General features: G+C 40.1%; 1 protein-coding gene across 2 annotated transcripts; it reads left to right on the top strand.

Moving 5' to 3' along the window:
• The first annotated feature begins 1,281 nt into the window (after nucleotides 1-1,281).
• On the top strand, nucleotides 1,282-14,468 carry LOC124036530 (FYN-binding protein 1-like). 2 transcript variants are annotated; one of them, XM_046351231.1, is made up of 18 exons: nucleotides 1,282-1,775; nucleotides 2,736-3,615; nucleotides 3,870-3,974; nucleotides 5,417-5,490; nucleotides 5,726-5,748; nucleotides 6,129-6,175; nucleotides 6,748-6,901; nucleotides 6,981-7,140; nucleotides 7,247-7,376; nucleotides 7,507-7,526; nucleotides 7,708-7,756; nucleotides 8,073-8,101; nucleotides 8,265-8,322; nucleotides 10,895-10,994; nucleotides 11,271-11,433; nucleotides 11,517-11,547; nucleotides 11,679-11,713; nucleotides 14,291-14,468. In XM_046351231.1, exons 4-18 carry the CDS (start codon nucleotides 5,460-5,462, stop codon nucleotides 14,311-14,313), a joined length of 1,053 nt encoding a protein of 350 aa, XP_046207187.1. In that variant the 5' UTR covers nucleotides 1,282-1,775; nucleotides 2,736-3,615; nucleotides 3,870-3,974; nucleotides 5,417-5,459; the 3' UTR covers nucleotides 14,314-14,468. The 2 variants fall into 2 exon arrangements, with proteins under 2 accessions (XP_046207187.1, XP_046207186.1); XM_046351230.1 differs by lacking the exons at nucleotides 1,282-1,775; nucleotides 2,736-3,615; nucleotides 3,870-3,974 and having other exon boundaries at nucleotides 4,104-5,490.
• Nucleotides 14,469-14,970: the final 502 nt, after the last annotated feature.

Raw genomic sequence — 14,970 nt, 5'->3', positions numbered from 1 at the left:
AGAAGACTGATCAGAGATGCAGCCAAGAGGCCCATGATCACTCAGATGAACTGCAGAGATCTACAGCTGAGGTGGGAGACTCTGTCCATAGGACAACAATCAGTCGTATATTGCACAAATCTGGCCTTTGTGGAAGAGTGGCAAGAAGAAAGACATTTCTTAAAGATATCCATAAAAAGTGTCGTTTAAAGTTTGCCACAAGCCACCTGGGAGACACACCAAACATGTGGAAGAAGGTGCTCTGGTCAGATGAAACCAAAATTGAACTTTTTGGCAACAATGCAAAATGTTATGTTTGGCGTAAAAGCAACACAGCTCATCACCCTCATCACCCTGAACACACCATCCCCACTGTCAAACATGGTGGTGGCAGCATCATGGTTTGGGCCTGCTTTTCTTCAGCAGGGACAGGGAAGATGGTTAAAATTGATGGGAAGATGGATGGAGCCAAATACAGAACCATTCTGGAAGAAAACCTGCTGTTCGCTGCTGTTCGCTGCTCTGGCCCCCCGATGGTGGAACAAACTCCCTCACGACGCCAGGACAGCGGAGTCAATCACCACCTTCCGGAGACACCTGAAACCCCACCTCTTTAAGGAATACCTAGGATAGGATAAGTATTCCCTCTCACCCCCCCCCCCCTTAAGATTTAGATGCACTATTGTAAAGTAACTGTTCCACTGGATGTCATAAGGTGAATGCACCAATTTGTAAGTCGCTCTGGATAAGAGCGTCTGCTAAATGACTTAAATGTAAATGTCTGCAAAAGACCTGAGACTGGGACGGAGATTTGTCTTCCAACAAGACAATGATCCAAAACATAAAGCAAAATCTACAATGGAATGGTTCAAAAATAAACATATCCAGGTGTTAGAATGGCCAAGTCAAAGTCCAGACCTGAATCCAATCGAGAATCTGTGGAAATAACTGAAAACTGCTGTTCACAAATGCTCTCCATCCAACCTCACTGAGCTCGAGCTGTTTTGCAAGGAGGAATGGGAAAAAATTTCAGTCTCTCGATGTGCAAAACTGATAGAGACATACCCCAAGCGACTTACAACTGTAATCGCAGCAAAAGGTGGCGCTACAAAGTATTAACTTAAGGGGGCTGAATAATTTTGCACGCCCAATTTTTCAGTTTTTGATTTGTTAAAAAAGTTTGAAATATACAATAAATGTCATTCCACTTCATGATTGTGTCCCACTTGTTGTTGATTCTTCACAAAAAAAATACATTTTTATATCTTTATGTTTGAAGCCTGAAATGTGGCAAAAGGTTGCAAAGTTCAAGGGGGCCGAATACTTTCGCAAGGCACTGTATGCACCTTTTTTTGTCTTATTTCTTGTTTCACAATCAATAATACAAATTGCATCTTCAAAGTGGTAGGCTTGTGAAAATCAATTGATACAACCCTCAAAAAAATCCATTTTAATTCCAGGTTGTAATGCAAGAAAATAGGAAAAATGCAGAGGAAGGTGAATACGTTCACAAGCCACTGTACCAGTTGGCTCAAAGCAGCTACGGTTTGGTAGCTAAAATGCCAATGTATGTCAGTTGCTTAGCACTGGTGTGACAGTGGTTGTGTTCATATAAACTGTACAGACTGCTGATAGCACTTCTCATTTCTCACCTCCCTTGATCAGAATAGTAATAGCCTGTACACTTCCTGTGTATGTATAAAACCATGGGTCTTTGTACAGGATAGTGTTACATTGTCTCCAGACCAACACAAGGCCAGGGCTATACAGTGTATGGAGAGACTTGGACAGATTAGGTGAGTGCTTGTGTCAGGGTGGATGCCATGGGAGGAAATTGATTTGTGAGAGTGTTGTGAGGGTGTATATCTACAAAGTCTTCAGAATTACTTTCCCAAAGAACGTTCTCGTTCATTTGAAGTTACCTTTTAGTTCATTATCTTATTTCTGATGTATACCATGGTGTGGACGTCTCTTACAGACATTTGCCTGCCAACTAAAGCTGAAAGGAAACCTTTTTAAGGTCTGTTAGAACAAGTCATTGAGTCACATGTATTCATGTATTTTGTTGTGAATTAAAGGTATGGGTAAAATATGGTTCCATCTGTATCCCAATGGTCTAAAGAGAAATCATATAGTCTCCTCACTGATTGGAAAGTACTGGACAGGCAAAATCAACATCACCTTCGTGGTTTCATCTGTCCTGTCCTTGGTTTCCAGATCAGTGCAATTAAAGGAGAGGAAGCCATTGAGATAAATGTAATACAGTATGCACTTCCGTATTTATTTGGACAGTGAAGCTAAAATGTCTCATAGGAGGCAACAGTACAGAATGTTACCTTTTAATTGAGGGTATTTTCATGAATTCATACATATCTAATTTATCGTTGAGAAGTGAAAGGACTTTATGTTTCTGCTCCCCCAATTTGAAGAAGTCATCATGAGTACTCAAATTCACTCATAGTGTATTAAAGTAGTCAAAAGTTGAGTATTTGGTGCAATATTCCTAGCATACAATGACTACATCAAGCTTGTGACTACACACTTGTTGGGATCATTTGCTGTTTGTTTTGGTTGTGTTTCAGATGATTTTGTGCCCAAAAAGAATGGAATGGTGAATAATGTATTGATGATTGTCCGTAATCATGGTAGCATCCACATTAATGTAGAATTGTTCAGAAACATCTATTCTTATTTACAATCAAAGTTACGCCCAAATGACACAATGTATGTAATTCTCTCACCATATTTCTACCCAGGAGGAAAGATCAGACATCAGGGCTCTTATAGCTCGCTTCAACACAGGAGGAGGCAGCCCCATGGAGGGAGGGGCTCACCCTAAACTGGCATCCCACTCCAGCCTCTCCACTAGTTCCCCTCTCTTAGCCAAGCTAGCTGCCCTGGAGAAGAGCCGATCAGGAGGAGCCCTGACCACCACTAACTCCCCTGCAACTAAGCCTGTGTTTCAGAAGAAATTTGAGACCGCAGCCAGAGAAGATGTAGGAACCTTGTTCCCCAAACCCCAGTCCTTCAAATCCAGGCCTGTGGAGACCATCAGGGACACAGAGTCTTCAGGGCCTGAGTCCTCTTTCACTATACCTCCTCTGAAAAGACCTGTCAACACAGCCTTTCCGGACAACAAGGTCAAACTGGCTCCGGCCTCAGGCTCAGCCAAACCTCCGTGGGTAAAGGGCAGTGAGTCAGAAAACACCCCTACACTCCCTAAACTGCCCTTAGCCCTCAAACCAAAGATCTCCATCTCATCACTGCAGTCCAACCTTGACCAAGAGACCCCGAAGGAACATCCAACACCATCCACCCCCAAATTGCGCCCGATCTCCATGTCCAAATTCCTTCCACCCCACACCCAGCAGAACTCCCTCTCTAGACAGGAAAGTGAAGCAAGCCTCCCAACTTTGAACTCTAGCAAATGTATGCCTCCCCAACCTCCTCTCACTCTGAAACCCAACTTCCTGACAGCACAAGCTGGAGCGAGGGATGAACTGGTCCCTCGTGAAGAGAATGATGATCCCTCTGCCCCTAAGAAGAAACCCCTGCCTAATGTGTTTTCTCTGGGGGACCCTCCTCTGAAACCCAACAGGCCTCCCCATGTTACCTTACAGATGTTTAGGACTGAAGGTGAGATCTCTTCTCATTTCCTCTATGTACACCCAAATTGCATTAAAACCTAATTATTGGGTCTAGTTGACATGTCACAAGACCCAGTCCTCTTCTTTAAATATGTCATCATGTCTCATAAAGAGAATGACAGATCCAGAGGTAGAAGCTAAGGCACAGATCTAGAATCAGCTTACCCTCAAATTCTAACCTTAACTATTAGGAGAAAACATGCACATCAAGCATGGTTCTATTGCTTTGTTGTTGTGTGACAGGTCCTGAGTTGAGCACAGCGGGGCCTCCTCCTCTCTTTCTCCCCACACCAGCAGTTTCCCTGCACCTCTGACACCCTCCCTCCTCTCTAACTCCCCTGCAGCTATGTAAGTACAATACTTTGCTTATGAAAATCATCGATTCAAGAAGAAACTCCTTAGCATACAAACGTTAACCACCGTAGGCTAACTCACTAGCATACCACACACCCCTTTACCCCCCCCCATTTGGTCCTCAGTCTTGGTCAGTTGGCTATTTGCGATGTGTAATCCAGTCATCATGTGCTGTTTGCATGAACATTTCTAAAGGCTTTCACAAAAAACTTTCCCAATTAAATGTTGACTGCAATGTAGGCCTACCTGACAGAATGATATAATGCTGATTTGTATCTATGGGGAAGGCATTTGTTTTGCTCAATTGAATTAAAGGGCAACGATATCCTCCCCCATAAAAATTCTCGATTTTTCCCAGACATCAACAGTGGTCTCCTGGTGTGGTTTAAGCATTGTTGTTGACTTACAACATCACATATTTGGCGTTATTTAAAAAAAGTGTGATTTTGAGAGTGAAAACCTGAAAAATCCAATAGGAAAACATAGGATTTTTCCCAAGGGCGCCTTTGCTTCACACAGGACCCACTTTTCCAGGCACAACTACACCACTGCATAGGCTTGATGGAAAGACAGCAATCCATTCACTGAGACATAATAAGCCAGTAGGTCCCAATCATAAGAATACAAAAACACAACCATTGGGTAAGCATTTCCCAATCGAAATGTACAACTATTACTTCCCATTGCAAAAAATAATTCACGTTTAGCACACAAAGTAACCCCTGATCTAAAGTTTAAATGCAACAATGTGTTAAACACACATATGTTATTTTCAAAGAGATGGTTATCAACAGTATGTGAGCTGCAATAAAAAAAAACTTTTCCTTTCTAACAAAAATTAAAGAGACTAAATCAGAACATCATTGAAAATAATAATATAATGATTATTATTTATATTATGCCGTAATTCCTTAGCCTTTCTCTGAAAGCATAGAAGGTCCTCATTGTTCCCTGCTGTGTTTGTGTTAGTAAACATTTGTAGAGCGTCTCTATTTGCCCTCTGCATGCATTTATTTTACCATTCTGAATGTATAAAGAATCCATATGTTCTTCTGAAATACTGGAAATGTTGAACTCTTATTATAGTGACGATTTGACAAAATTACAGTCATGGTCTTGAATTCGTCTCAAATTTTTCTGATCTCGGTCTTGACTCGATCTCAGAGCTCTTGTCCCCCTCCCAGTCTTCACTCAGTCTCGCTCCCCCTCCGGTCTTGGTCTTGACTTGGACTCGATTCGCTCCGGTGTTGGTCTTGAATCGGTCTTGCTTGAGGTGGTCTCGAACACAACACTGGTTATTCTTAAATTCATTTTTTTTGTGGCCCCCACCCTCATCAAAGTAGCCCATCCCTGTTCTAAAGTCTTTGGTGTTGTGATAATAACATGAATGACCGTGTGTGTATGTGTGTGTCTTTCTAACCATGAATGATGATCAGAATCCAGCCCAACCAGGAGGATAGCTATGACGACATTGGGGTCATGAATCTCCCTTCACCCCTTCCCCCTGGAGGTGCCACTTCCATTCTTACACAACCTCACCTATACGAGCGCTACGTGGCATTGTGAATAATATGTGTAGCTAGACTCTAAATCATTTGGTGGAACAAAGATGATTGTTTCAAATTAAGAAATAAAAATGTGTTTAATACTCAATGTTGTGGATACAAGCTAAGACATAAACAATTATGTCAATAATCAACATAGAACTGAAAATGACTTATATGTTTGTTTGGTTTTCATTACAGGACATCCCAACCTAAAAATTGAGGTATAATATCTGATTTGCCTGATGATGGTAATATGGAGCCTTCGAAACTGTACAACTAGTTACTGCACTGTACATAGCATGCATTTAGACAGGGCACATGATTGGTGTTAAAGTAAGTGTGACACATATAGCTGTAGAAATAACATGCTGGGAGAAAAGAGGAAGTGGTTAAGAGCGATATCTAGACCCTTGCAGTATGTAGCTTCAGTAAGCCACTTCTGACTGAAAATTTGTTTGAATGTCATTTACATATTTAGATACAGTATATTTACAGTCCAATTCCAACAGGTTTAATCCGTCTTTGATAACAATAATTTCTGTTAGTTTGCAGCTTCACTTTAATGCTTGATTGTAATATTGTATGTCCCATCCTCTAACAGGCAGAGTTGAGTGATGAAGAGATGTATGAAGACTTAGAGGAGAGATGGTGAGAGGAATCTTTATCACAGAAAAATAATGAATAGAATGTAAAACGATGTTATATATAATAGTGACACCTCTGTAGTATTATCATCTAAACTCAGCAATAAAAGAAACGCCCTCTCACTGTCAACTGCGTTTATTTTTTAGCAAACTTAACATGTGTAAATATGTGTATGAACATAACAAGATTCAACAACTGAGACATAAACTGAACAAGTTCCACAGACATGTGACTAACAGAAATGGAATAATGTGTCCCTGAACAAAAGGGGGGTCAAAATCAAAAGTAACAGTCAGTATCTGGTGTGGCCACCAGCAGCATTAAGTACTACAGTGCATCTCCTCATGGACTGCACCAGATTTGCCCGTTTTTGCTGTGAGATGTTACCCCAGTCTTCCACCAAGGCACCTGCAAGTTCCCAGACAATTTTCGATCTTTGGATTTTTACGAATGATCTTTGAAAGACAGGGTCCTGAAAAAGGGACGTTTCTTTTTTTTGCTAAGTTTATATGTTTGATTCTCAACCCCAGTATAATTATTTATCCAACAATTACTCTCTTTCTCTCTCACGACAGGATTGAACAGGAGGCGAAAGGATGGAAAGAAACCAACGAAGTGAAAGGGCAAGAGAAGAAGAGCGACAAAGAGGAGAAGAAACGACTAGAGCAGGAGAAGAAAATGCAGAAAGCCAGAGAGAAGAAGGAGCAAGAGGCAAAGAAAAAGTACAAGGTAAGCAGGATATGCATATATCTGGAGTTATATCTATTACAGCCATGTGTAGTGGAGTAACACCTATCCCTGTTTGTAGCTCTCTGAGCCGATTCAGGTGATTCACAAAGCCAAGGCTCAGGTGGAATGTAAAGGAGGAAAGACTGACCTGCCACTAACACAGGGAGAGACTATAGATATCATACGCATCACTGACAACCCAGAGGGACGTTGGCTGGCCAGGAACAATGAGGGAAACTGTGGGTGTATACACATACAGTAAATACATGCATACATACACACACATACACACACCACCCTCTCTCTTCCTGTTCTCACTGCCTCCTCCTCCTTGCTGTGTTGTAGATGGCTATGTAAGGACTGAGGCAGTGGGCATTGACCTTATAAAGGAGCAGAAGAAAGGACCCCTACCTAACCAGTCTGAGGAAAAGCCTGAGGTTTACGATGATGTAGGGATCCTGGACAATGCCTGCAGGTAAAATAAAAAAATGAACTAAATGTTAAATGTTAGAGCTTTGAAATGTTGTTTACTTTGTTGTCTATGTGATGTGTCATTGTGACCCATTGGTGTCTATGCTTCAATAGTCTAGATTTTTGTTTTTCAGTGGGGTCAAGGTCCAACAAGGTAAGTCTCACATTGATATTATATATAATTCATCAGAACTTATAACAGACCAGTAATATAGAAAATTACAAAAAACAACTAGACTGCAGCATATGCAGCGTTCAAGGCAGTGATTGTTACTCAGCCAGTCGCATAGCAATAACAAGCCTTTTGCCATGTCATTGTTTTCTTCTTATGACAGCTGAAGATGGTGATATCTATGATGATGTGGATGGATCCAATCCAAACAGGTATATGCAATTATGTAACTATGTGGTGATTTTGTGTGTATTCTATGCATCGAGCAGTAAATGTAATTCAGTGTCTCACTCACGAGGTGTTCCTCATCGTTGCTTAGCATGTGACTGACAACATCTAGTGGTCAGAAGTATTATTGCAAAAGTGATGCTGGAACAGAGCTACATTGACACATAGTTAGATGGTTTTTTATCCCTTCTTTGCTTTACCTTTATGAATGACCCCTGAAACCTTTTGCATGTATAATGTCAATACAGTGAATAACAGCTTGATCTTTTTGTTCAATAACTGTTTGATCTTCATTCTCAGATTTCCCCCTCCACTACCTAAAGAGGGAGGTAATGATATGGTCACTGGGAAAGGGAACAACAGTCTTACCAGTTATTTCCCAGTCAAATTATTTCCCTGTATTCTTTCAATAAAATCACCATTCTATTTAGTGTACTGTGTAATCAAGTTAAAGAAGTGTGTTGCTTCATTTGTCTGTCTTTATGTCCATAGACGAGATTTATGATGACGTGGAGTCCCAGAGCTTCACTGCCACCCCTCCTCTCAACAGGTGAGAAGAGGGTCACAGAGCCAGAGTTGGGTCAGCTATACTCTTGAATAGTCTGTTCAGCTATACTCTTGAATAGTCCGTTCAGCTATACTCTTGAATAGTCAGTTCAGCTATACTCTTGAATAGTCCGTTCAGCTATACTCTTGAAGAGTCCGTTCAGCTATACTCTTGAAGAGTCCGTTCAGCTATACTCTTGAAGAGTCCGTTCAGCTATACTCTTGAAGAGTCCGTTCAGCTATACTCTTGAATAGTCCGTTCAGCTATACTCTTGAATAGTCCGTTCAGCTATACTCTTGAATAGTCCGTTCAGCTATACTCTTGAATAGTCCGTTCAGCTATACTCTTGAAGAGTCCGTTCAGCTATACTCTTGAATAGTCCGTTCAGCTATACTCTTGAATAGTCCGTTCAGCTATACTCTTGAATAGTCCGTTCAGCTATACTCTTGAATAGTCCGTTCAGCTATACTCTTGAAGAGTCCGTTCAGCTATACTCTTGAATAGTCCGTTCAGCTATACTCTTGAAGAGTCCGTTCAGCTATACTCTTGAATAGTCCGTTCAGCTATACTCTTGAATAGTCCGTTCAGCTATACTCTTGAATAGTCCGTTCAGCTATACTCTTGAATAGTCCGTTCAGCTATACTCTTGAATAGTCCGTTCAGCTATACTCTTGAATAGTCCGTTCAGCTATACTCTTGAAGAGTCCGTTCAGCTATACTCTTGAATAGTCCGTTCAGCTATACTCTTGAATAGTCCGTTCAGCTATACTCTTGAATAGTCAGTTCAGCTATACTCTTGAATAGTCCGTTCAGCTATACTCTTGAATAGTCCGTCAGCTTCTTGAATAGTCCGTTCAGCTATACTCTTGAATAGTCCGTTCAGCTATACTCTTGAATAGTCCGTTCAGCTATACTCTTGAATAGTCCGTTCAGCTATACTCTTGAATAGTCCGTTCAGCTATACTCTTGAATAGTCCGAATTCAGCTATACTCTTGAATAGTCCGTTCAGCTATACTCTTGAATAGTCCGTTCAGCTATACTCTTGAATAGTCCGTTCAGCTATACTCTTGAATAGTCCGTTCAGCTATACTCTTGAATAGTCCGTTCAGCTATACTCTTGAATAGCCGTTCAGCTATACTCTTGAATAGTCCGTTCAGCTATACTCTTGAATAGTCCGTTCAGCTATACTCTTGAATAGTCCGTCAGCTTGAATAGTCCGTTCAGCTATACTCTTGAATAGTCCGTTCAGCTATACTCTTGAATAGTCCGTTCAGCTATACTCTTGAATAGTCCGTTCAGCTATACTCTTGAATAGTCCGTTCAGCTATACTCTTGAATAGTCCGTTCAGCTATACTCTTGAATAGTCCGTTCAGCTATACTCTTGAATAGTCCGTTCAGCTATACTCTTGAATAGTCCGTTCAGCTATACTCTTGAATAGTCCGTTCAGCTATACTCTTGAATAGTCCGTTCAGCTATACTCTTGAATAGTCCGTTCAGCTATACTCTTGAATAGTCCGTTCAGCTATACTCTTGAATAGTCCGTTCAGCTATACTCTTGAATAGTCCGTTCAGCTATACTCTTGAATAGAGTCCGTTCCGTTCAGCTATACTCTTGAAGAGTCCGTTCAGCTATACTCTTGAATAGTCCGTTCAGCTATACTCTTGAATAGTCCGTTCAGCTATACTCTTGAATAGTCCGTTCAGCTATACTCTTGAATAGTCCGTTCAGCTATACTCTTGAATAGTCCGTTCAGCTATACTCTTGAATAGTCCGTTCAGCTATACTGTTGAATAGTCCGTTCAGCTATACTCTTGAATTGAATAGTCCGTTCAGCTATACTCTTGAATAGTCCGTTCAGCTATACTCTTGAATAGTCCGTTCAGCTATACTCTTGAATAGTCCGTTCAGCTATACTCTTGAATAGTCCGTTCAGCTATACTCTTGAATAGTCCGTTCAGCTATACTCTTGAAGAGTCCGTTCAGCTATACTCTTGAATAGTCCGTTCAGCTATACTCTTGAATAGTCCGTTCAGCTATACTCTTGAATAGTCCGTTCAGCTATACTCTTGAATAGTCCGTTCAGCTATACTCTTGAATAGTCCAGCTATACAATAGCTTCAGCTACTCTTGAATAGTCCGTTCAGCTATACTCTTGAATAGTCCGTTCAGCTATACTCTTGAATAGTCCGTTCAGCTATACTCTTGAATAGTCCGTTCAGCTATACTCTTGAATTCCGAATAGTCTTGAATAGTCCGTTCAGCTATACTCTTGAAGAGTCCGTTCAGCTATACTCTTGAATAGTCCGTTCAGCTATACTCTTGAATAGTCCGTTCAGCTATACTCTTGAATAGTCCGTTCAGCTATACTCTTGAATAGTCCGTTCAGCTATACTCTTGAATAGTCCGTTCAGCTATACTCTTGAATAGTCCGTTCAGCTATACTCTTGAATAGTCAGTTCAGCTATACTCTTGAATAGTCCGTTCAGCTATACTCTTGAATAGTCCGTTCAGACACAAATGAGCTTGAAATCAATACCTAAGTTAAATCATTTTGTGTTTCTCCATTTCAGTCTCCCTCAGCTGACACCTAAGGGAAAGCAGGAGGTGATGGACCCCAAGAAGAAGAAAAAGTTTGAGAAAGAGGAAAAGGAATTCAGGAAAAAATTCAAGGTAAAATGTCTAATTGTGACAGGTGAAAGCACAATGACATAATTTAGTTGAGCCGGGCACATTACTGTCTCCCGTCTCGTTTCAAACTATCCATATCTGAATAAAGTAGAAAACCTAAATACAATTTAAAAACATTTTAAAATCACAGTTATTCCCAGATAACTTTCTAAAATATTGATAATCAATGAATGTATCTTTTTTATTTGGTCAGATTTATATTGTACTTACTTACATGATTTGAGTAGTAGTAACTGTGTTGAAATCTTCCACTGTCAGTTTGAAGGGGAGATCCAGGTGTTATATGATGTTACCATAGATCCTACCTTGGACAGTAAGAAATGGGGGAATAAAGACCTACAGTTGAAGCCAGGAGAGGTGATCGATGTCATTGTGAAGCCAACATACGGCAAACTGATTGGCAGGAATAGAGACGGGAAGTGTAAGTTGGCATCAGTTGTTATGGATGAATTATTCACAATCAAACATGAACAATTAATTGCAATCTGTATTCCTCTTTTCTAGTTGGTTATGTGTCCATGGTCAATGTTGCACAGTAAGTTCACGAGTTATTTCTGATTGTTGAAATACGCATGCGCTCACTCAAAATATTCACACGTTCATGCACACGTGCACACAAACACATACACAAAACTCATATTTTGACATATGATTTTACTTCAACAGGGATGGTGGAGATGTTTATGACGACATAGGAGAAAGTATGTTTTAAAACCATTCTAGAAATGATCTGGGTCATACTTTATTTGGATAGTCCAGATTTTCCATCTGTATATGATCTACAGATTATCATACTATCAACAAACTTGATAAGAAACTGCTTGCTAAGGTTACGGTTAGGTTAAAAATGAGGGTTGGGGTAATGGTTAAGTGTAGGGTTAGGATAAGGGTTAAGGTTAGGGTAAGGGTTAAATTTAGGGTTATGATAAGGGTTAGGGTAAGGGTTAGGGTTAGAATAAGGGTTAGGGTTAAATTTAGGGTTAGGATAAAGGTTAGGGTTAGAATAAGGGTTAGGGTTAAATGTAGGATTAGGATAAGGGTTAAGGTTAGGGTAAGCAGTAAGGTTAGGGTTAGAATAAGGGTTAGGGTTAAATTTAGGGTTAAGATAAGGGTTAAGGTTAGGGTAAGGGTTAAGGCTAGGGTTAAGGGTTAAATGTAGGATTAGGATAAGGGTTAAGGCTAGGGTTAGAATAAGGGTTAGGGTTAAATTTAGGATTAGGATAAGGGTTAAGGTAAGGGTTAAGGCTAGGGTTAGAATAAGGGTTAGGGTTAAATTTAGGATTAGGATAAGGGTTAAGGCTAGGGTTAGAATAAGGGTTTGGGTTACATTTAGGATTAGGATAAGGGTTAAGGTTAGGATAAGGGTTAAGGTTAGGTTTAGAATAAGGGTTAGGGTTAGGATAAAGGTTAGAGCTAGGGTTAGTAGATAGTTAGTTTAAATGTTACTGATAATCTGTAGATAGTCCATCTGCAGATGCTCTACAGACTATCCAAATAAAGTTTTACTATTATTTATTACTAACTGTACAACACTTTGTTTAAACAATGACATTGCTGCTTTGAAGATATTAGTTTGCAGACAAGACAGGCCTACTTACAGAAGTAGGCTGATGAAATAATATACAGTTGAAGTCGGAAGTTTACATACACTTAGGTTGGAGTCATTAAAACTTGTTTTTCAACCACAAATGTCTTGTTAACAAACTATAGTTTTGGAAAGTTTGTTAGGACATCTACTTTGTGCATGACACAAGTCATTTTTCCAACAATTGTTTACAGACAGATTATTTAACAAATAATTCACTGTATCACAATTCCAGTGGGTCAGAAGTTTACGTACACCAAGTTGACTGTGCCTTTAAACATCTTGGAAACTTCCAGAAATTGTGACATGGCTTTAAAAGCTTCTGATAGACTAATTGACATAATTTGAGTTAATTGTAGGTGTACCTGTGGATGTATTTCAAGGCCAACCTTCAAACTCAGTGCCTCTTGTAGACCTCCACAAGTCTGGTTCATCATTGGGGGCAATTTCCAAATGCCTGAAGGTACCACGTTCATCTGTACAAACAATAGTACGCAAGTATAAACACCATTGGACCACGCAGCCGTCATACCGCTCAGGAAGGAGATGCGCTCTGTCTCCTAGAGATGAATGTACATTGGTGCGAAAAGTGCAAATCAATCCCAGAACAACATCAAAGGATCTTGTGAAGATGCTGGAGGAAACGGGTACATAAGTATCTATGTCCACAGTAAAACGAGTCCTGTATCGACATAACCTGAAAGTCCGCTCAGCAAGGAAGAAGCCACTGCTCCAAAACCGCCATAAAAAGCACAGACTACGGTTTTCAACTGCACATGGGGACAAAGGTTGTACTTTTTGGAGAAATGTCCTCTGGTCTGATGAAACAAAAATGGAACTGTTTGGCCATAATGACCATTGTTATGTTTGGAGGAAAAAGGGGGATGCTTGCAAGCCGAAGAACAACATCCCAACCGTGAAGCATGGGGGTGGCAGCATCAAGTTGTGGGTCTGCTTTGCTGCAGGAGGGACTGGTGCACTTCACAAAATAGATGGCTTCATGAGGAAGGGAAATTATGTAGATATATTGAAGCAACATCTCAAGACATCAATCAGGAAGTTAAAGCTTGGTCGCAAATGGGTCTCCCAAATGGACAATGACCCCAAGCATACTTCCAAAGTTGTGGCAAAATGGCTTAAGGACAACAAAGTCAAGATATTGGAGTGGCCATCACAAAGCCCCGACCTCAATCCTATAGAAAGTTTGTGGGCAGAACGGAAAGTGTGTGCGAGCAAGGAGGCCTACAAACCTGACTCAGTTACACCAGCTCTGTCAGGAGGAATGGGCCAAAATTCACTCAACTTATTGTGGGAAGCTTGTGGAAGGCTACCCAAAATGTTTGACCCAAGTTAAACAATTTAAAGGCAATGCTACCAAATACTAATTGAGTGTATGTAAACTTCTGACCCACTGGGAATGTGATGAAAGAAATAAAAGCTGAAATAAGTCACTCTCTCCTATTATTCTGACATTTCACATTCTTAAAATAAAGTGTTGACTGACCTAAAACAGGGAATTTTTACTGGGATTCAATGTCAGGAATTGTGAAAAACTGAGTTTAAATGTATTTGGCTAAGGTGTATGTAATCTTCTGACTTCAAATGTAGGCCTACATACATTTATTTTTAATTGTATTTGTTTGGAATGCAATGCATTGTTCAAACATGGTTCTACTTGTTTATTTTCTTGCAGACTGCATTTATGACAATGACTGAGACTTCTGTGTCAGAATGTACTGAGACAACCAGCACGGCATCTGCAATGCACACCGCGACTGGTCATCTTTAGTTTATCTGCTGAAAAAACACATGACTTAAACTGTTTAATTGATTGTCTTGAAATAACTATTGATAAATGTGTCTTGGCTATATTATGGTTGTTTTGTTTATTTAACCTGGTTTGCAATGTGAATGAATGGATATCTCTTTGAATGTGAAACATTCACTATGTATTTTAGTTGGTATTTCAATTCAAATAAGCTCTCAGACCATTCACCAGACCTAGTAGTGTAAAGTACTGAAGTAAAAATACTTTAAAGTACTATTTAAGTAGTTTTTGGCGATATCTGGACTTTACTCTATATATTTTTGACATATTTTACTCCACTAAATTCCGAAAGAAAATAATGTACTTTGTACTCAATACATTTTCCCTGACACCCAAAAGTACATTTCGAAAGCTTAGTAGGACAGGAAAATGGTCCAATTCACGCACTTATATAGAGAACATCCCTGGTCATCCCTACTGCCTCTGATCTGGTGGACTCAGGACTCACTAAACATAAATGGTTCTTTGTAAATTATGTCTGAGTGTTGGAGTGTGCCCCTGGCTATCCATAAAAAAATACATTTGGGCCGTCTTGTTTGATAAAT

Source organism: Oncorhynchus gorbuscha, linkage group LG05 (genome assembly GCF_021184085.1).
Source record: "Oncorhynchus gorbuscha isolate QuinsamMale2020 ecotype Even-year linkage group LG05, OgorEven_v1.0, whole genome shotgun sequence".
In the NCBI taxonomy this organism is placed as follows: domain Eukaryota; kingdom Metazoa; phylum Chordata; class Actinopteri; order Salmoniformes; family Salmonidae; genus Oncorhynchus; species Oncorhynchus gorbuscha.
Note: the sequence above shows the minus strand (reverse complement) of the source record. Positions and strands in the feature narration are given on the sequence as shown.